This window comes from Condylostylus longicornis, unplaced genomic scaffold (genome assembly GCF_029603195.1).
Source record: "Condylostylus longicornis isolate FDR11 unplaced genomic scaffold, ASM2960319v2 ptg000084l, whole genome shotgun sequence".
NCBI classification, from domain to species: Eukaryota; Metazoa; Arthropoda; class Insecta; order Diptera; family Dolichopodidae; genus Condylostylus; species Condylostylus longicornis.
In genome coordinates, this window is record NW_026578052.1 from 6,441,533 (window position 1) to 6,464,175 (window position 22,643).

A 22,643-nucleotide genomic window follows, 5' to 3' on the forward strand; every position below is an offset into this window, starting at 1 on the left:
TTCATAGATGATAGAGACTTGGCTTTCTTTTCCTTTTTTTTTGTTAAAAAAAAAACTTTTATTAAATTCAAATACATACGATGGTTTTTTTCTTTTGTAATCAATTTTTATTGAGTTTCTGCTTCCTACACACACACTGTCTTCATCATTTAGCAAGTCATTAAGTAGGGGGTGATTAAAAATGTGATAATTTTTTTTTTAAATAAGTAAAAAATAAATTAAAATAATAAATTTGAATTGATTTTTTGTTTGGGTTCGTTACAGAATGTATGCAAGATAATCACTTATATCCCGAACTGAATATGTATGATATCATACTCAACATGTATGATATCATACTCAACATGTATGATATAGCAATTAAGAAGGAAGTGATCATACTCAATTTATATGGTAAGAACTATATGTATGATACCTGACATGAATTACGAGAATTAATTACAAAGAAATTAATGTATGACATGTATGTATGAAAAGAGTTTGTCATACTTAATATTATGTATGATAGAACTTGATTTTAAAATTTTGGTTTGAATGATAATGGTGCATATTAATAATTTTTACAATTTTAATTAATATTTTTTAATTCTTAACTATATTCTTGCACTTTAGTGGTAAATAGATGCAAACTTAATAATTCGTGAAATTAAACAAATAGTAGAACAGATAATAGAAAGTTTATTCAATAAAATTCTTTTACATAAATAAATGGTGTCTGCAACAAATTTCTCTTGGTAAATTGAATTACAAATTAACTCTATTATAATTTATTGTGTTCTTTAATATTCAAGTATCAAATTTTAGAATTCAGTGACATGCAAGCAATTTTTTGTTTTACACATGTTTGATTGCATATTTGTATATAACGTTAATTATTTATATGCAACTGTATAATTGCATTTGATCGAGTACACAAATATTTTGTAATTTTTTCGACATTCAATCAATGAATTGTATTGAACCGATAGTGTAGTTGCTTATAATATGTACTTATGATGGGTGCAAACTAAAAAATTGTATGAAGTGTGATGAAGACCACGATCATAATGACATACGATTAATGATAAAATTTTGCTTTTAAAATTAAAATTTTTCAATTTCAACATGAAAAGAGTATTGCCACCTTTAATTCAATTCAAATTAAAGCATAAGAATTTGATTGCATGCTATTATTAATGTGAATTGTAATTTTTGTAATAAATAATTTTATAAAATGAAACCACAATTTTCTCAAAATTTTTCATTTTGCCAGACATCTATGAATTAAGTGTATAGCAAGGAGTACAATAATAAATACGAAAAAAAAAATTTCTTAATTATTTTACGGCAATCCCATAACTTTATTATTCTTCTTTGTTAACTTCCTGCTTTTATTCCATACATACAATTATCTTTTAATAATTTCAATTTATCTTTACAATATAATCTTTTTTTAAAATGGTGTTAATCACAAATCATAATTTTATGCTAATTTTATGCTACCATCATTTTTTTTAATTTTTTAACGTGAAGAAAAGAGGAAAAAAACTTTCAAAAAATAATTTCCCAAATTATTATTTTTTTTTTTTTTTATAAATTCATAAAACTTTTTCTAAAGTATTTTAAAATTATGAGAAAATTTCATTTGATTTCAATTCTCCAGATGTTTTGAAAATAATTTTTGCTCCAACATTTTTCTATACACACAGATATATAAATAATTATATTGCACAATAAAACAAAAGTATAACAAAAGAAATAAAAATTTTAGAATATTTTTCAATGTTTTTGAATAGAAGAATAAGAAACGTTAAGAATTAGAGCTTCAAATGCTTATGAAAAAAAATAAGTCTAATACAATGTGCTCTAAATATTGCATGGTGTTCTTTTATGAAATTAAGAACAATAAGTATATTAAGTTATACTTGGCATAATAAAACAAAAAAGAATTGATAATAATTAAGTATTAAAAATTAGAAAAGAATATTTATTATTAGCTCACGTTTTGATATTTAAAATTTTATGGGTATTAAAAAGAGTATGAAGTTACGTATCACACTGTGATAGGGGGGAGGGGGGAGGGTGCATATAATTATAAATGAGCACACCTTTTCTATTCATTTTGATTTATTGAGTAGTTCATGAATTACTTTGCCAGCGCAGAGTTTAATCTAGTTTGTAAAAAAATAAGCGAATTTAAAATGTTAACATGGAATTGGGATGCGATTACTAAATTAAATAACTGATTTAAAATTAATTATTTTGAATTACATAAATTAATTCTCATTAAGAATTAGAAAAATGCAAATACAAGAATTCGATTCTAATTTGCGAATAATTGCTATAAAATCAATTTGAATGCTTTCAAGCCAAAATCTACGTCAAATTCATAACCATATTTATGATCATAACACCCAACCACACATAATATTACAAATTTATTAAATCATATTAAAAAAACAAAAAATATCCAAAAATTTGCTTGGCACGCAATAATTAATAATTTGCAAGCTATTCGTTTACGTTCTCATTTATTTTGAGAAGTTCACAATATCATTTTTTGTATACAAATGACATACTTACATATATATTAAATTGCGTATTGAGTATTATGTATGTAAATATATACACAACATAATCGTCTAATTATGTGTAAGTGAATTGCATTTTATATATATATATATAGTCTATATATATATATATATATAGAATATATATTATATAGTCTCGCACTGTATGTGCAATGGAAATCAAAAATGAGCTAATTGAAAAAAATTTTAATATTTCGATTTTTTTTGTCATTAAAGCTTTTAAAAATTAGCAAAAAACTTGGAAATACTTATAGGTCGAATTTGTTAAGAAATATCTGATGAATGTGACAGTTTGGTATTAAGTATGGCGAATCAAATATCTACGCGAAATCAATTTATGATGTGACACTAGTTTTCTAATGTCATAAAGAATTTTTTTACGATAATTTACATTAAAAAGAGAAAATGCTGCCACTGAGTAAAACAAAGATGATGAATTATATACTTATTCAGAAGAATACTAAATGCTAGAAAATTCGCCCAAATTTAGCGAATTAACCAAGTGCTAGCGAATTCGCCAAGTTATAGCGAATTCGCGAATGCTAGCTAATTTACCAAATGCTATCGAACTCTGAATGACAAGATTTTGACAATTTGATTTTTAGCTTTATATAAAAATATTTTTACAGCTCATTTACTCAACACCAACAATTTGCAGTTAGACCCAACAATACTCTTAATTCCACACAAAATGTTGCAACGGCAGAAATTTCATTTTCATCTTTATATTATGTCTCTATAAAACTATTATAATCGTATTCCGTGTACGTAAACTAACAATGAAATATAAGAAACGGAAGTTAAAGTAAATGAAAACCAAAAACCAAAAAACAAAAAATGCAAAATAATGAAAATTTATGAAAAGAACGTTTTTTTTTTTTAATTCATAAATGGCCAGAATTTTGATCTGCTTCAATTCTCATTTTTATCATTTATTTTTGATTTAATTTCACATACTTACATAATATTGTGAATGCAGTGATTTTTATGTTTTCACTTCAATTACGTGTATACTTAGATTGGTTTGGTTCAGTTTGGTGTGGTTTCATTTAAAAAAACAAGGAGAAGAATAAATCATTTTTCTTTTTTCTCTATAGCTCTTGCTATTTTGTTTTTTAATTTAATTTTAATTTTTCATCAGATTACAAATAATTCATTTGGAAAAGTAGGGAGTTTTTAAACCTTTTGTACCATAAAATTATTTTTTATTTTATTTTGATATTTTTACTAAGTAGTTTTTAATTGCTATTATAAATTTTGTCTGATATCAATTTCGTGATCGTAAATTTTTTTTTTTTTATTTTAAAGTTAGAATAAAATTTTTAATCGATTCAATTTTTATTTAAACTATAAAATTTTATCTATATTGTTGGATAAGGTATAAGAAATGAACTAAATTAATTTGTTGAGGAGGTAAGGATAAACCAGGAATAGTTAACGATTTTATGAAGACGGAATGGTATTGTAAAATTGAGAATATACTCAACCTATACACACATTTGCATTTTAAAGTAAATTCACAATAGTTTTTGCTCAAATAAAATTTGCAATCTCAATTTTTATGTTAACAATTTTCAAGGTAACTTTTCTCTCGAATCCTTTTTCTAAAAGTTCATAAAATTTCTTTCAAATTTAATTTATTTTAAAAATTTCTTGATTATAATAATTAATAGTTATTATTTGTTTTTTCCTCGTTTTTCTAATCAGATCATAATTATCAAGTCAAAAAAAGAGAAATGATAAACGTAATTTGTTCTTTGTGTAGAAAATTATGGGTTTCAAAGGCAAAAAAACACAAGAATGAAAAAAATTAATTCATTTGTTTTTAAAGCAATTAATTGTACTGACTTTGTAAAAGAGAAAGAAAATTATAAAAAAATTTTTTAAATAAAATAAAATTTTTCAACTGTAAAAAAATATTTTTTTTTTTTCTGTTAACTAGACATGATTAGGAATAAACAACAACTATAACATTTTTATTAGTTATTATGAAAAATATTCAAAATTTATTAGAGGTACAGCAAGGTCTCGGAGAAAATAGGCATTTAAAACTTGATATGAGTTTTTGAGAAACTTCGAAGCTTAAGCCCAATAAATGAGAAAACGCAGCAAAAATCTATTTTAGAATTGCTTTAGGCAGTTCCTGCCGACATCGACTACTACATTGCTGGCAAAAATGACATTCGGTGGCATTTAATTCAGCAATTAGATATGTCTACAATTTACGTGGCAGAGATTATGTCTCGACTTATATTCCACAGTTTCTCTAATGTGATATTTTGAAAGTCAAATTTTCGATCGTTGATTTTTTTGGTAAAAATAATGAGGCTCACAGCCTGAGTTACTTATACAACAAATTAAGAGTTTTTAGATCAAGAAAAATGACATGCTTTGGTTTACCCAAAAATAGCTACCAACTCATGAATCGCCAATTTTCATTGCCATCCGGGATTCATTAAATTGCACTTCTGTTAGCGAAATGTCTAGTGCTTTGTTTGTGTATCTCCAGTCAGCATAATGAGCTATCTTTATTTTTCTCTTTCTCTGTTAGTCTTGCTAATTATAATTGTGATTAATGTTAATTAGAAGAAATATGTTAAGTTCAATTATACTTAATTCGACTGTAAATTAAATGAACGGGTATATTTTAAAATAATTCATGATATCAAATTCCTTTATAGTTTTTGTACGGTATATGTAATACAAGTATGTGAATGTTCACGTATTCAGTTCGTTTTTTAATATACAAAAATTTTGAATTTAGAAAATTATATACTAAGATTTAGTCCATTATAAATGTCATTTCCTTTTCTTTATAATTTCTAAAGAAATGTTTATTTCCCTACCAGAAATTAGAAACTATGAATGTTGGTATAGGTATTGTTTATATACAGTTACACATATGTATGTCTACAATTCGTATATGAATAATAATGTAGGGTTCTCTTTATACCGTAGGGTTTCTGAAGAAATTTTTCATATTTTCCTTTTGCGCCATAGCTCATTGTTTTCTGAAGTATTCGGATTATTTTTGTTCATTTTTTCTTGTGTAATTTTAATGTGCACAAAGACACCCTTTTTCTTTCCAACTTATGATTTTTGTATTTTTTGTGTAAAACCTAAACCATAGAACCTTTTATTCATTTCTTTTATTGCATTGGTGTTCAGTTTGCCCCTCATTATTGTTTGTTATTTGTTATGTTCCATTTTTAACTTTCTGCGAAGACTATTGTTTTTTTTTTTTGTATAATAATTTGACCAATTTTCTTGTCTTTTAATTTTTCTTATGATATTTTTATAATTTTATTAATGTTCATGGTCACTATCCCAGAACGGAATTCTTTTTTACTTTTTTTTTGTATTTTTTTTTTAATAAAGGTTCCGTTTTTTTATTCAATTATTTTTTGGTGTTTTCTTATGGTTTGTCTGGTAAAATTAACAAAATATTTTATTATTTTATTTGTATGTCATTCTTAGGGCTGTTGTTTTTTTTATACAAAATTTTTTGGAGAAAAAATAAGAATTTCTTTTGTTTTATATTTAACACGATATATAAAAATTATAATTGAAGACCAATGGTAGGTTAATTATGGTGTTCTGTATAAGTAAAATTATTTTAATTAGTTAAAAACAAAATTATTAACGTGAGACTGTAGGATCTTATAAGAATCTTAAAAATTATTAGTAATATTTTATTATAGTAATTAACCGTGGAATATTTTGTATTCATGTTACTTTACTAATTATTTTGATATTTTTTCAACACTATTCTTAATTAATTGAAAACAAATATGAAAAGACGGCCGGCTATTCAATGGCTTAGAATTTGCAGTTTTTTTTTTATTTCAAAGAGAATCAACTGTAGCAAATTGTGTAGAATTCACGAAATAGAATTAATTAGAGCCGGTATTTTTTTGTACCAAAACAAGACAGCTGCTCTTTTACAGCAAGAGAAACAAAAGAATTGAGAGTAAAAGTGTGTATATAGGTGAGATTTAAAAGTGAACTGTTCCAATTTTTACAAAAAAATGAGATAACAGTTTTTTATAGCTCTACATGAAATCCGTCTCAAAACCCTCTATTGCTTAATCGATTTTTTTTTCCTTTCCTGCTTTCCCTGGAACATTACGTTACGGCCTTCCACTAAACTTTACAGTTAAGCTCTAGTTTAAGTCATTAGGGTAACTAAGTCGTGATCAGCCTTCCGTAGTTTTTTCTCTTTATTAAACATTGAAGGTTATTGGTATTAATTGTTCATTTTTGTTGGTATTCAATATCGAATATCGTTCGATTAAAGAGCCGGTAGCATAACCACTGCCTTATTGATCACATCACTATACTCGATGAAACAGTGCAATCAATCAATATACTTTAAAAAAAGTGGTACATACAACTACATTACATTATTTTTGTACGTGGTGGCTGCTGTAGCTTGCTGGTAGACAGCATAATCTGTTAAGTTTATAATGTTAATAAAGTTTCTAACCTGAAAAAATCTATATGAAGATATGCTCTATATGCAGTATACTTTCATCCTATCCAAAATTAAATGAAACATGGTTGTTGGTGATTTTTTAAGAAACAAAAAAAATGAGAAGATTTTTCCTCGGTTTTTATATAACAATTTTTTTGTAATTGTAATTAAATTATTAAAAATATTATTTTTTTCATCCAATAATAATTTCTTTGGACACAACAATTTGTCACCAATGTTCCTTCAATTAAATCTAATTTGCATACTCAAACTCACTTTCCTCATATTTATAAATATTTAGGTACATACATACATATAACAATTAATTATAATATAAGTTTATGTCCAGAAACAAAATTTGTATACAAACAAACTGTAAACAACTATGTGACAGTAACAGTTGTAGTACTATCGTGTTGTCTCAAATTTTAATTTAATTAAATTGTTCAAGTTTTTGTTTTTGATAAAAATCTTTAAAATAATTTTAAAAGTAACAAGATATTGTTAACTACTTGTGTATTTCCACACATATAGAACCACATTGTGTTTAATATTAACACCATACTACACACACCAGCTACTTATTACTTGATTATAATTATACATTTATTCTTACACAATAATATTCATTAGCATGTTAGCAAAAATTTGTTATTCATATACACAAAATAATATAAAATGTTTCAAAAACAAAAAAAAAAGAAAATATTTTACACAACAAAATTTATGAAAACATGTAACATTATACATGCATAACGATAACACCGAAAAAATATTATAAAAATCTAAATTTCTACACCTAGAGAGAATGTGGTGAGCATAGAGTAGAGAGGACATTTTGTTTTTTCTCTCTTTTTTTTTTTGTTTATAAACAACATGTGGTCAAAGTACTTTGTTGTCATTTAATTTTTTATTCTTGTTATTCTTTTTTATGCTTCATAAATCTTGTAAGTTTTATACACAGATTTTATCAAAAATACAAAAATACAAAAAAACTCGAAAACTTTCCGGATTTTGCACATAATTTTATTTTTGTTCTTTTTTCTTTTTTTTTATATATTATATTACAATTACAACATAATATGCATATGACTAGTTCGTAACGTCTACGTCTTCTATAGCAATATATTGATAACTGTTATACATAAGTATATTACTTATGAAATTTTAATGTAAGTATAAAAGTATATGTACAAAATTTTTGTTATAACCTAATTTATTTTCATTTATTATTAAATTAAAGATTTTCTCCATATAGAATAATGCAATTTGTTGTGCAAATAAGTTGTCAGGATGTTGTCAGTTCTTTATCCGCTTATTTTATTATTTTTTACATTTTTCTCTTTTTATACTTAACATTATTATTTTCTATAGAATAAATATGAAAACATGTTCCACAATTGGGCATTTTCTTGTATATAATGTAGGTATATTAGAGATTGTATAAACGAAAAGGTCTAAAATACAAAAAAAAATACTATTTTTGAGCACATACAAACTTAACATACGTCTAGCTACTTAAATATTTAAGTAAGAATAATTTATTACAGGACTTTTTGTAAAATAAAAATTTAACTAATTTTGTTCTATTCTGTGTGTGTGTATAATTGCTAAATAATCTCCACTTTTCGACGGAATTAAAGTTTTGATCACATAATTATAAATGAAAATTCTTTCAAATGAGAAAAAAAGGTCAAATTTATAATAAAAGGAGAATTAATAGAGCTAAAATAGTACTATTTCACTTGAATTTGAGATGCTGGAGAACGAACTGGGCAAGAACGGAAGGTCAGTTGGCATTAAGGAGGGGAGATCTCAGTATTTGAGTTTGGCATTTTGAATAGAAGAAAGATCACGAGGCGCTAATGAATCATCTTCTGTAATTTTTTAACGAACTTGGATGGATTTAGGGGTAAAGAGTGCGTCGCGGAAGGATGTCGATGTGCCTAATAATATTCTAGTGCTGAATAGCAGCGTTATAGTATATGTTTGCTTCACTAAGATATTTTAAGAGTATATATAAGATATTTTAAAAGTCTTTTCCACATATAACAACAATAGATAATCAGTCATATTAACAAGAATGATTCGGCTTGAGATGGATACGCCTAAAAATGCAATATAAATGACATAAAATAACAATAATTTCAAAAATAATTCTTTGTACTTCATCACATCCAAACGTCAATTTAAAGTATAAAATAAAAGTTTATTCATTACCCTTATATACATACATATGCACATACAATAAATGTATATACATACTCGTACATAAGCACCTTTTAAAAACCACATTAACTATAATAAATCTTAATCTAAAAAAAAAAAATGAAAAATAAATAAATCTCTGCTAATGTCACGATGAGACGCTACCGTTTAAACTGCGTAATAAAATAATCCTCCTAACTCGTATTATACACATATGTATATAAAGGTGTACATACCACTTATAATCAACTAACTAAAGTATTTTAATTTATAAAAATCTGACGGGAAATAAAAACAGACAACATTAAAAATAAAAACAAAGTTTTTATGTGATTCTTTTTTGATTCTTAAAAAAAAAACTGTCATACGTGTTAAATGACAGTGTCTTTTATTTTAAACAACTTATATTTGATTACAAAACAACTTTGACAACACTGTCACATTGTATTTTCTTTTTCCCTTTCAAACAATAACAAAAAAAGAAAAAAACAAGAACTAAGTACTCTGTAAGTATCTAGTGACAGACAATAGTAATGCAATTTAAGTGTTTGCAATTCTACATACATACAAAATATTAATATATATACATATATATTAAATGATATGAAGCATGAAAATAAAATATAGAATTAGGTATATACATAATATTTGTACATACTATATAGGATGAGGTCATGTTGAAGCGTAGACAAGAGACAATAGCAACATTTTAGATTTGTACGAGTATTATCCTAAAAGCTGTATTTATGCTTATATTGTGTCCAATATCTTATATATTCCTTTTTTGTGTAAAAATCGGGCTTTCTATGGAGAAATAAATAGTGAAAGAGTATAAACACACGCAATATTGTGACTCTTATTTGCTATGGTAAGCAAATTTTTTAAATTTTAATATTAATACTCAGACTTATCAATATATTCGATTGTAAATTCGCAAATTTTCGAAAATCGCAAATTTTCAATAACTACTTACAGGTTTTTACTATAATTATTCTTAATTATACCCACTAGATGAAGGTGCCCTTAAACGCCACTGACTTGTGACGAAAATAAAGTAACATTTTGTTTAAACTTTACATTACTGTAGCAGTTAAGAACTCAACAATTCAAAATTTTTGAGCAAAAATTCCATTTATGGTTATTTTCTCTCAAGAAATTTGCACATATTTACATATATACAATTATACAAAGTGACTGAGTATTTTACTCACTTATCTGAATTTGACCTTCTCTCAAAAATATTATTGTTACTATTTTTTCCCCTTAAGTATGGATTTATGTGTTAAAAAAATGAACGAATATTGATTTACAATAGAAAACGAAAAAAAAATGTAAGTACGTAAGAATATGACATTTCCACTTCCTGTTTGTCGTCATATACACACACATTTTGATCAACTACTTCTCTTGTCATTCACACAGAAGTTGACGCACTCACTCTCTTGTCTTCAAATATAAACTCAATTTAAGAATAAATGCACAAATAATTATTTACAAACATACAAACTATTTTAAAAATATTACATATGTAATCTTTATAAGTATTTTGTGTATATTTTTATATTTGTGGGAAAATTTTTGTTGATGTCCTTTTATTTTTTATGAGTACATACTACATATACGTATGAGAAAACGTGTGATAAGTATGTAAGTATGTTAAGAATCTAAAAAATAAAAAAAAAATATAGAAAAAAATTATTTTCATTTTTATTTTTAGATGATAATGGCACATGACTTGTAATAAAATTTTTGAATTTACGTGTCCTTTTTTAAAATATTTCAAAAATAAAAAAAATAAATTTTATAAAATAAATGTACATGTAGATGCATAAGTTATATTGAACACTTAGATACTTGCTTATATGCATGATTAGTTTTAAAATTTTTCTACTCATGTGAATTTTATAATTTAAACACAAATCCGCCTGTGAGCTTTTTGCCTTGACGGAAATATTTTATGAAATTTTTTAGTAATATAGTCAAGAGATCGATAGTTAAAAATGAGAATACAAATGCAATGATAATAAATGAAGAGTTGGTAAGTGAACTAGGTTTGAAGCTCTGCTAAAGTTTTAATTAAATCTCTAATTTAGGTATTTAAAATAAAGAAATATTGTATGTAGTATATTTGACTAATGGTGCAATGGTTATGGCACTGGCCCTTTCAACAGCGTGTTTTATTCTTACATATGATATCATGCACCAGCTCCATGTTGCTCTTAATGATGCAGAAGGAAAAAAATTTTTATAGTATAATTACGAGAATATTCTAATTTTGTAGGCTGATATTATTAGGATGTGTTCTGATTTTTCAAAAAATAAATAAGTACTGTCGCACGTGTAATAGAGCCAGTTCTCTTTAATTTCTTATCGGAAATAAATTTTGTATTTCTATAACACTCAACAAAAAATACTGTTGTTTCAACAATGAAGTTCTTTGTATCAAAGAAAAATAAAAAAATCAAATATTTTTATTACTGATTTTATTGTCAATAAGTTTGTTGAGATAAAATGCGCCTCAACTGTTATAACAAAGAAGAGGGGTGGGAGGGCTCAGCTCATTGACTATTTATATTTTTAGTTTATAATATCAAATTTTCATGATATTCATCGATATACAGCGATTAACGATAGTATAACAATTTTTAATTCTTTGAAACAAACAAAATACTTGACTGGTCCCACACAATCAGCTTTAATTAATGAATAATGAATAATTATTTATAAAATTTTAGACATTAACAAGTTTTCTATATAATTATAAATTTAAGAAATTTTTCAGCTAAATATAAAAAAATTATTGTTAAATTTAGAAATCGATTATTTCGTATAATAGAATCAATCATAATAAAATTTTCAATTAAATTATTTTTCTCTCAATATTATAATTATATAAGTATAAGTAAATTTAATTAAGTGTTTGTCAAATAATTAAATTCCATTACAAGGATAATATAAAAATTAAAAATAAGAATAAAAATACAAAAAAAAAATGGCAGAAAAATTATAATTTTATATACTTAAGTTTTAAGTACGTACAAAATACTAAATAATGCGTATACACACACAATCTCACTTCACAATAAATTTTACATAGATCCGCAGAACATTGAAAACCAAAAAAAAAATAAAAACGAAACCCAAAAACGAAAACATAATGGAGCCTTCAAGGAAAAGTTAAAAAAAAAAGAAAATAAAAAAATACAATGATTTTTTTTTTGGATCTCTTTTTCGTTGGTCTTCAATAATTTGGCTTTTCCGTAAATATTTTTCATTTCTGTACAAAGGAAATAAGGATAGGAAATAAGAATGTTTTGCCTTTTTTAATTTTTTTTTATAATTTTTCGGTTTTCTTTATTCTCTAGGACCGTTGCTTTTTATATTGTCTACAAATATTTTTTTATTTAATTTTAAAAACTTTAAAAAATTTGAATTTAATGAATTATTTTCGTTTAATACTGACTGTGCAAGGTCTTGGGCATGACTATTGAGTATTGAGTATGTAAATCTCATAAATCCAAGCAATTTTACACTGACCTGCAATGACCGTAGACGAATAAATATAAAATAAGAGAAGGAAACGGAAAAGAGAGAAGTAAAGATTTTGTAGAAAATAGAATAAGAGGAGAGGCTCGGCACACTGAAAAGGCTAAAACAGCAGTTCAAATAAGACTACAAAAATTCAGTATTTGACAAGAAATTTCAGACTTTTAGTTCAAAATTTTAACATATTTTACAATTTCAAGGAAATGTGCTTCAAGAGAATTGGTTTTTTCTTCTTTATGGTACTGATTTTTCTCATTATATTATCATTATTATATAATCAGTAGTAGTAGGAGGAAACCGTAATGCAATAAAAAAAAAAAACAAAAACAGTAGCATAACAACCGTTATCGATTGAGAATTTTTTTTCTATTCTTAATAATTATTTTCTTACATGTTTTTAGTACATTTAAATACACTTGGAAAACAAGAGTTTCTCCGCCTGCCATAGTCTCCCCCCCCTTCTATGTCAATTTTTTTAAGAAACAAATAAGAGTGTAGGTATAGAGTGCGCTGGTAGTGTTGGTAAGTAAAATTTTTTTTTGCTATTAACAACTATGAGTTTCCAAATTTTTTCTTATCATCTTGTTGTTTTTTTTTTATCTACTAAATTCCAAACATTTTCCTTATGACTTGTTATGCTATTTTTTTTTTTTTGCTCCTTGTCCCCTATATTTTGCCTCAATATTATTTTTGATTTTACTCAAGAGTTTATGTGTTCTTATTATAAAAATTTTTTTTTGTTCGTTTTTTTAGTTATTCTTTTGTTATCAATGACTGATAGTATACACTGTACGCTTCTGATCCGTTTGCTTTTCAGTGCTTTACACAAAAATTATTGAATATCGTAAATACATTTTTGCTTTGTGTATTGAAATTGAAAAGTGATGGAACGAAAAGTTAAAGAGAGAAGAAAAAATAAAATGTTATCGATGATGGGAAAAAATAAAGAATTTTATTTTCATTTTTTTCTTTTCTCTACCATCGTAATATTTCATTTTTCCATCTTATTAAGTTTTCACATTTTCTGCTTCTTCTGTTTTTCTTCTATTTTCATATTATATGTGTGTGTGTGTAGGTATTCATGTAGGATCTTCTATAGGTGTATGTATTTAAATTACATTAAAATATACAAATTATTAATCCTTCGAGCACTTTAAGATTCCCAAAATGTAAGGAGGTTATGCGTTTATATGTATTTAAGGTACTATGTAAATATATTTATTGAAAATTTAATTCTGATTGATATTTAAAGAATCGCGTAACAGAACCCATTCACCTTTAAGGATAAATTCAAAAAAAAAAAAAAATTTAGGAAAAAATTATGAATTTAATGTTTTTGGTAATTGAATTTCTAAATTTAAAAAATCTTTTGGATTTTTTTACAAGTTCTTAAGTTGTAAGAACGTTTCTAGAACAAAATATTTTTTGTATGAAATTTTACAAGAATCTAGACTTGAAAATACCCTAGAGTTATCTAATTATTTTTTTTAATAATTTCTTCTGAAACGATGTAGTTGTGTACATACTACGTAAGTTAGGTTAGGTGAGTACGGTAAAATATTAAAAAATTATTAATAATCTTAAATTATTTATATTATTTGTTAAATATAGAAAGAAAGACCAATAATTTTCATTAATTTTCATTATATTAAATTTATATTACTAATAACATCCCCACCCCACAACGAACTACTTCCAGTCCGTACGCGGCATATCATCAATCAGATTTTAGGATAACATCTTGGTAGAGTAAAATACACAAGAATTTGCAAAACAATCAATTAAATAAATATTTTTATTATTGCTTAGCAAATAACGCAAATTTTGCAAGACCGTCATTGGAACGCATGCCAATGATTGGAATATTTAAGAAAGTAAGTATTAGAAAAGAACTTCAAGCTCCACCATAACTCAAAATAAAATTAGTATGTGGAGAATCCTAGGAAATGCTTAAAACAAGCACGCAGAATAGAGCAAAACTAAAAAATAAACCAAAACCAAAGAGCAAATTCAATACAATAAACATGCAATAGAGAAATAAATCTATACCTTTTAGTTATTCTGAATTTCGATAAAATAATTTTTTTTCTCAAGAATTTACTTTTTATAAAATTTCATTTTTGTTCTCAAAATATTGTGAACGAAAATTTTGTGAATCATATTTTAATGACATTGAACTCGTATTATTTGCGAACTATGACATTATATTTAAGATTATGTGCATGACTAATACAGTTAATAATTGATTTCCAATGAAAATTCAAGATTTATAATAAAATAATTGGAGAAAAAGGATTTATGCCAATTAACTATAAAATTATTTTATAAAAAATTCAAGCTAACAAATTCCAATAAAGAATTAAGAGCAACCGCAAAATATCAGATTTTTATTTTATATCATTTTGAGTACATACATATGTACATTAATATACTTGTGTACATACATAACAATTTTAAATTTATAAATCTTATGATTAACTCTGAAAAGAAAACCAAAATGATATTTAAAAAAAAAACTAAATCCCAAATTCAATTTAAATTATAAAATTCAACAGAAGAATAGCCCCGAAAAACTTTAATTATAAAACGGAAAAATAAATACTAAGTTAAAAATTTCAAATAAAATTCCAAAAAAATAAAAGAGAAAAAAGAGAAATATTCGAAAAACGCCCAATCTACAGAGTAAAATTTTTTTGAAAATGTCCTAAAGGAGATTGCATTGTTTCGCATAGATTTTTGTGTTTTTTTTATGTTTTATTATATTGAATTAATTGGAATGACATTTTGAAGGTTTAAGGTAGAAATAAAATGAAAAAAAAAAAACCAAAAAAAAATATAAGAAAATTTATAAAATATTTTGACTGTTTGTATGAATGAGTGGTCGTACTTTGATGGTTTGTTTTCGTTATTTCTTTATTAACGTGGGCAACTTTTAATTGTGGGCGTTTAATAAATTGAAAAAATTTCGTTTTTTATGATTTTTAGCAAATCATTCTTTGGAAATAATGCGAAACTTTTTAATAATTTAACACAAAATTCAGACCTAAAATTCATTGTGTCCACTGACTGTGGAAGCCCGAAATCGAATGGCTCGGGCCGCCTTGAGAACAAAGTCGCCCAGTATTTTACTTCTTCTACAATCGAGAGATGCACACTCTTCCAGAAGGTGTACTATCAGACTTTCTTCAGGTCTCCAGAGAATTTACTAATGCCTTTCCAGGTCCGTTCTGCTGAAACTCTCCCATAAAACACTATTATAATTATAAGCCAAATATTTTTTAAATATTTTATGAAACTTTTTTGTGAACTGTTATGTATGTACTTTGGATAAAATTAATTATTTTAAACAAAAGTAATCAATTGATTAATTATTATACTGATTACATAAGTAGGAGAGTTACAAGCTAAATATATATATATATTTTTTGAAAACTTTTAATTAATTAAATTCTAATAAATTTTTAATTCTAATAATCTATTCCAAGAAATAAAATTTCCACAACTTTATTAGAGTCATTACATTTTATTTAATAATATCATATTTAATTAAAAAATTTTCAAGGTGATATCCAAATAATAATTATAATAATAATATTAATTACTATAAATTAATAAAAAAAAATATAAATGAGAAAATTATTCAAAGAAATTTTAATAAAATACTAATCAATATTAATGAAATTAATAACCAACCCCGAGCCAGCTGCCCCCCCCCCCCCCCCACCGATATTCTTACTCAAATATAAAATTAATAAGTTGTAATAAATTTTCGATATCCTTGAACATTAAAAGTATATAGTTGTTTATGGTACTGTTACTGCTAACCATAAAAGGTTTTCAATGTGAATTCATACTATAAAATGAGAAAAGAAATTAAAACCTACCTCAAAGTACAGAAAAAAAATAAAAAAACTGAAATGTACGAGAATTACGGGAAAAATTTGACCATCCCATAAAATTTTTTTTTTTATTTTTTTAGTTATTCTTATATTTTATTTCATTTCTTAAATCTTCCAAAACCACTTTAACCAAAAAATATAAAAAAAAATTAAAATATTAAAGAAAAAAATTTTTTTTATCCCCCCCCCCCCCTTTTTATTTTAATTCTTTCTATTTTTATTGTGTTCATAATTATTGTGTGTTTGTATGTATGTAAGTACCAATAGATTGTTTCATTTCTGTTAAGGATAACTTGATGGAGAAGCTACCTACATATTTACGTTTACATTGTATTATACCTTACCATTTTAATTTTAAAATGTTAAAGCATATTAAAAAACATGTGGGGACTCTGAAATAATTTTTATGAATCCTCAAATTTATGATATTTCGAATGTTTGTACAAATATATAAAAGTATATATATACAAATATTTTTCTGTACGCATGCATGTAATTTGTGTTCTCCAAATAATACGAGTATATGAGATATCATTTTTTTTTGGGGGGGGGGCCACGCAACAAAGTTATTATTACTTAAAAATTAAAGAAAAAAGAAATGAATTAAAAATTAAAAAAAAAAGTCCTCCTTCACTTTTATTTTTTGTTCTTGAAATTCTCAAATATAGACCGTGTATTCATTTACTTGGGGGCAAATATGTAGTTATAATAATATTGTTATGAGAGATACGCTTTTACAGGAAAATAAAGAAGGTGTGTATAGTCTGAACAATATTCCAAAAATGTATAAGAAAAGTTCCCGTCTTCTTCACCCCGAAGCAATGTTATAGCTATATACGGTTTACTTCGTTTTATTTATGAATGAAATTTTGCAATTTAAACACTTTTTAAGATAATTACTATTGTGTATAACTACGGTTACTTATTTGCATCTCGCCCTGCTTTTATTATCTTATATATTACTTAGTTTTTTTTAATATTATAAAAAAATTTAAGTACAAAGTATAAGTAAGCGAATAAATTTATTTTTTATTACATTTTAAGATTAAACTTTTAAGGTTTTGTTTTTTTTTTCTCTTATATAAAATTATTTTAAATTCTTTGTTACATACACCTACACATTTAATATTTTCAATAAAAGTAAGTGTATAACACAATAATTTTTGCCAGGAAATTGAATTTTTATATTTTAAAAAGAGAGCGAGATAATAATCATTAAATTAAAGTTAAATATCTTTAAAGAATTTAAAAATTTTTTTAGACCTTATTTTAAAAACCTCTTTATTTTTGTTTAACAAAAGCACATTTATACATTGCTTAACAAATAATAAGATTTTTATAAATATTGCTTCTATAAGTACTTGTATAACAATTGTGGCGGTAAGAATATTTTACACGAAACAAATTGAAATTTTCTATGAAATTATTATACTTTGTACATTCACTTAGTCATATACTTATACTTATGTAATATTCCAACTTTTTGATTTCAAGAACTCAATTATCATATATATTACAATTTTAATGCCTCCGGAATTTTATGATAAAATAAAAAATTTTTGTGCTCCTTTTTTTTTGTACTTACTTATATAAAATATCAAAAAAAGAAATTTTAAAAATCAAAATCTAAGATATTGTTATACATAGAATTATAATATAATAATATTTAAATAACATTATGTATATGTAGGTAGAGTAATAGTAGTAGTAGTAGTAGGGAGTTTAATGTAAGTAGAAATGTAATTTACATACTTTTACTTAGTGTAATGCAAATGAACACAAGAAAAAAAGAAAAAATTAAATTTTATAAAAAAAAAATCATCTTTTGTTTCTTTTATTAAATTTTTGTTATACTTTGTATAATACATAAATATTTTAATATTGAGACCCTTAGGTATGGTTATTTAATATAAATTTGAAAAAAAAAAATTTTTTTTTTGCATAAAATTTAAAAAATTCAAATTTTTAAAATTAAATTTTTGGGTTTTTTATTAAATTTTTTTATTTAAAATAAATTTAATAATTGTATGTTTTTTTTAGGAATTTTATCTTTTCTGCTTAGGGAAGCTAAAAGAGACATGCAACTGGTGTTTATTAAATAACTTTTTTTTCCCCATACTCAACTTGGGAGTATTACGGCCATACACTTCACTTTTTCCTTTCAAGAGTTTAGCTTCAGTTCTACAAGTTATTGGGAGTACGTTAGGCGCTGACTGCAGCCTGTCATAGCGTTAAATAATGGTATATTTATAAGAGATCTTTGACAAACCATAGGCAGACTATTATAATTTAGTGCAAAAAGAAATAAAGGCAGTCTTATAAAATTGAGATACAAAATTTTGTCTAATATCAGCTAAATACCACTTCTTCCTAGTCTAATGCTTTGTCTAATTTTTTCTCTAATGCTTTGTTAAACTCACATTATACAAAAATTTAAAGGGCTTGCATATATTACCCTATGATTTAAAGTACAAACCAGTGATTATAATTGCAATAAGTTCACAGACACAAAGAGAAGATAATTTAATAATTACTTATGCTTATTAATTTAAAAATAATATTTTAAAATTAAAAATTATACAATATTTATTAAGAAATAAATTAAAACTTACTGCATTTTTTCCATTCTTTAAATTTACGATAAAAATAACATGAGAATATTATAAATATCACTGATAATATTATTAATGATGTAACAACACCAATCCATAAATAATTAATTAAATTTTGCATATTTATATTACCAAATAATAAATTTTCTAAACTATTTATATTATTATCATTTAATAAATTAATATTATTATGATCATTATGTACATTATTAAAATTATTTAAATTAAATAAATCATCAGTTAATGAAACACTACCGCCATCATTATCATAATTTGTTTTTAAATCAGCTAAATTAATAACAGGACTACCATTTGTATCAAAATGTGTATTAAATAATAATCGATTATTATTATTATCATAATTATGATAATTAATATTATTATGATTATCAATTATATTATTATATTCATGATTTTGATGTTGTTGCTGTTGTTGTAATTGTTGTTGTTGCTGTTGTGCATTATTAATAATACGATGAAATAAATTTGTAAAATTATCTAAATTATTAATTTTTTCTAAATCATTTGATGATGGTATTTCAAATGTTATTTGTTGATCACTCCATAAATCTTGTATAGCTGATGCTGCCGATGCTGATGCCGATCCAGATGAATTAATAACTGATTCAATTGTTCCATCACCACTTATATTATCATTAATATTATTATTAGTATTTGATAATTCAGCAGCAATATTATTAAAATTAGATGTTGTATATTCATTTGTTGTTTTCAATGTTGTTGTTATAATATTATTATTATCATAATTATTAATAATATTTAATAGTGACGATGATGATGGTGATATAATTAATTGTGATGTAACGGTATTATCATTATCATTATTATTATTAATTAAAATATCTTCAGTTCTTGTTTTTATTGGTGAAGAAGTTGTTGATGAACCGAATATTAATGAAAATATTGTTGAATTTTCCATTTTATTAATTTTGTAATATTTTTTTTTTTCTGTGTGTCAACTATATTTTCCCGGCTTTTAATTAAAAATGAAAACTTTAAAAAATTTTAAATTAAATTTTTTATGAAAAAATAATTTTTTTATTTTACATTTAGTATATTTCACTTTTGATATCCTCGTTTAAATATTTTTAGTGCAAGTCCTTTTTTTTTAATGTATATACGGTATGTATGTAGTTATAATCAATATTTTCTTTGGTATTTCTATAAATTTTTTATAGAGTTTAATTGCATTTCTCCAAAAAAATAAATAAATATTTGAATAAAATGATTTATTTTTATAACATTAAATTGAATTTCATTTTAATTTTATTTTTCATTCGAAATATATTCCACAGTTTACCGTTCATTAATAATGAATATTATTTAAAGTTTTTCACTTTTAATAAATTATAAAAATTCAATTGAAAAAATATTCTGAAATATTTTTCAATATTTTTTCTTTAAGAGCACATCTGCACGCGACGACCTTCCGATACTAACTGAATTTTACGAAATAATGTTTGTTCTCTCGAGAGATTTTTCAAAGTATACATTCGAATCGCAGTAAATGCGTGTTATTTTTTTATTATTTTTTTCTTTTGTTATTCTTTTTTAGTTCCTTTCCTTTTCCTTTCTATATTCTGTTTTAATTGTTCACCGTTATACTATAATCTACAGACAGAATACAGACCGTAGTTTTTCTTCTGTTCATTCTATTCTGTTATAAAAATTCTGTTTGCTTTATGAGAGAATATGAGAAAGAAGAATACAATTTGTCGTATATCTTCTTTAATATGAATGATGACGGTGGTAATGATGAAAATGATAATGATTAAAAAAGACCGGGCATAATCCGTAAAGAGTAGTTCCTTTTCTTTCCTCTTTTGTGATATCATCTCTTTTCTGTAAAGATATAATAAACAATTAAGTAAACCGACAGACCATGTGTCTTATTATTTTTTTTTTTCAATACTTGTATAACATGTTTTGTATGTATACGTTTTAATAGATAGATTCGGGCTAAATGCACGTATATTTATGTTTATAAGTAAGTTTAGTAGAACGTATATAATGTTATATAACATTTTCTGTGTATGAAAGAGAACACAGTTTTATTATATTAAAGTTTTAATATTAATAACCATGTCAATTACGAATATATTTAGAATAATATCTTTGATAATTCCATTACTTAAACTGTTATATTATTATTTAAGATGAAAATACCGAAACACAATGTATAAATTTATTTCGCTTGCAGTTTTGTAAAACTGTTATACATACATCAAGTTAAAATATTGATTCGACTATGTAATATTATTTATAAAAGACGCAATCATATACGGACTAAATGTCCGTAATTTCAGGCGTATGTGGTTTTTCAATATTCAAATTAATGTAGAAATTAATTATGATGCTTGAATGTTATGGTTGGTTTCAGTTCAAAATTTTACAAGTAATTTGTTGCGATCAGACACTGATCTGATGTCTCATTGGAGCTATGAATCCGAACATGCCAGGAGAATGGGAGACCCTGCGAGCTACCTCTGTAGGAGCTTCTGTGATGAGGAGGAGACCACGGTGATTCATCTTTTGTGAACTATACCTTGACTATAGCTTATATAATTTTAATGAAACAGAAATTTTCAAAATTGTTAATAAAAAGTGCTAAATTAAAATACGAAATTAAAAGAAACAATGTACATTTTTTAAATATACAAATTAAAAAATAAAAATCATTGGGTTCTGTTGAAGAATATTAATAAAATTATCATACACAAAAAAGCTAATACAACATTCATAAACTTCATAATAAATAAATTTTACTGAAACTTATATAACTGTATAAAAACTATGCATATTTTTAAAAATTATTTTTCTTAAGAATGCCCTCTATAATTATTTATTTTCAATATCCTTTTTATATACTTGTAAATATTTATTCATAATTTTTATTTTATTATTCCTAAAATTATGATATATTTTAAATAATAATTATTAATATTCAAATAAAAAAACAGATATTCCCCTTTTTTCACCTAATTCTTTTAAATTCGGAGTAAAATTTTCGGAATTAAAATCTGCAAATAAAACATATTATAGTATTTAAATACATTCAAATAAATTATTTCGGATGTGTATAACATTTTGTATTGTAAATCTTATAAAATTAAAAACACATGCATAACAATAAATAATAAACATTCATTCATATATTGAAAACTGTGCGTCTACAGAAATTTTGAATCTGCATATAAAAACAGCTGATTTAATTGCAGAATTGTATATTTATATATTTACCTGATTATCTCTCTTATTCTCATTATCCATATTATCTCTTTGCAGATTTTGTCTCTGAAATGAATTTATTGCA

The 22,643-nt window shown here is 24.4% G+C and overlaps 1 protein-coding gene across 1 annotated transcript in view; it reads right to left on the reverse strand.

The window, feature by feature from the left end:
• LOC129613608 (putative uncharacterized protein DDB_G0286901) overlaps positions 1–20,745 on the reverse strand; it is a 32,217-nt gene extending 11,472 nt beyond the window's left edge. The window contains exon 1 of the mRNA XM_055527739.1: positions 19,310–20,745. Within this exon, the coding sequence (XP_055383714.1) occupies positions 19,310–20,249 (940 nt within the window). The 5' untranslated portion in view covers positions 20,250–20,745. The remainder of the gene's footprint in view (positions 1–19,309) is intronic.
• Between the last annotated feature and the right edge of the window lie 1,898 nt (positions 20,746–22,643).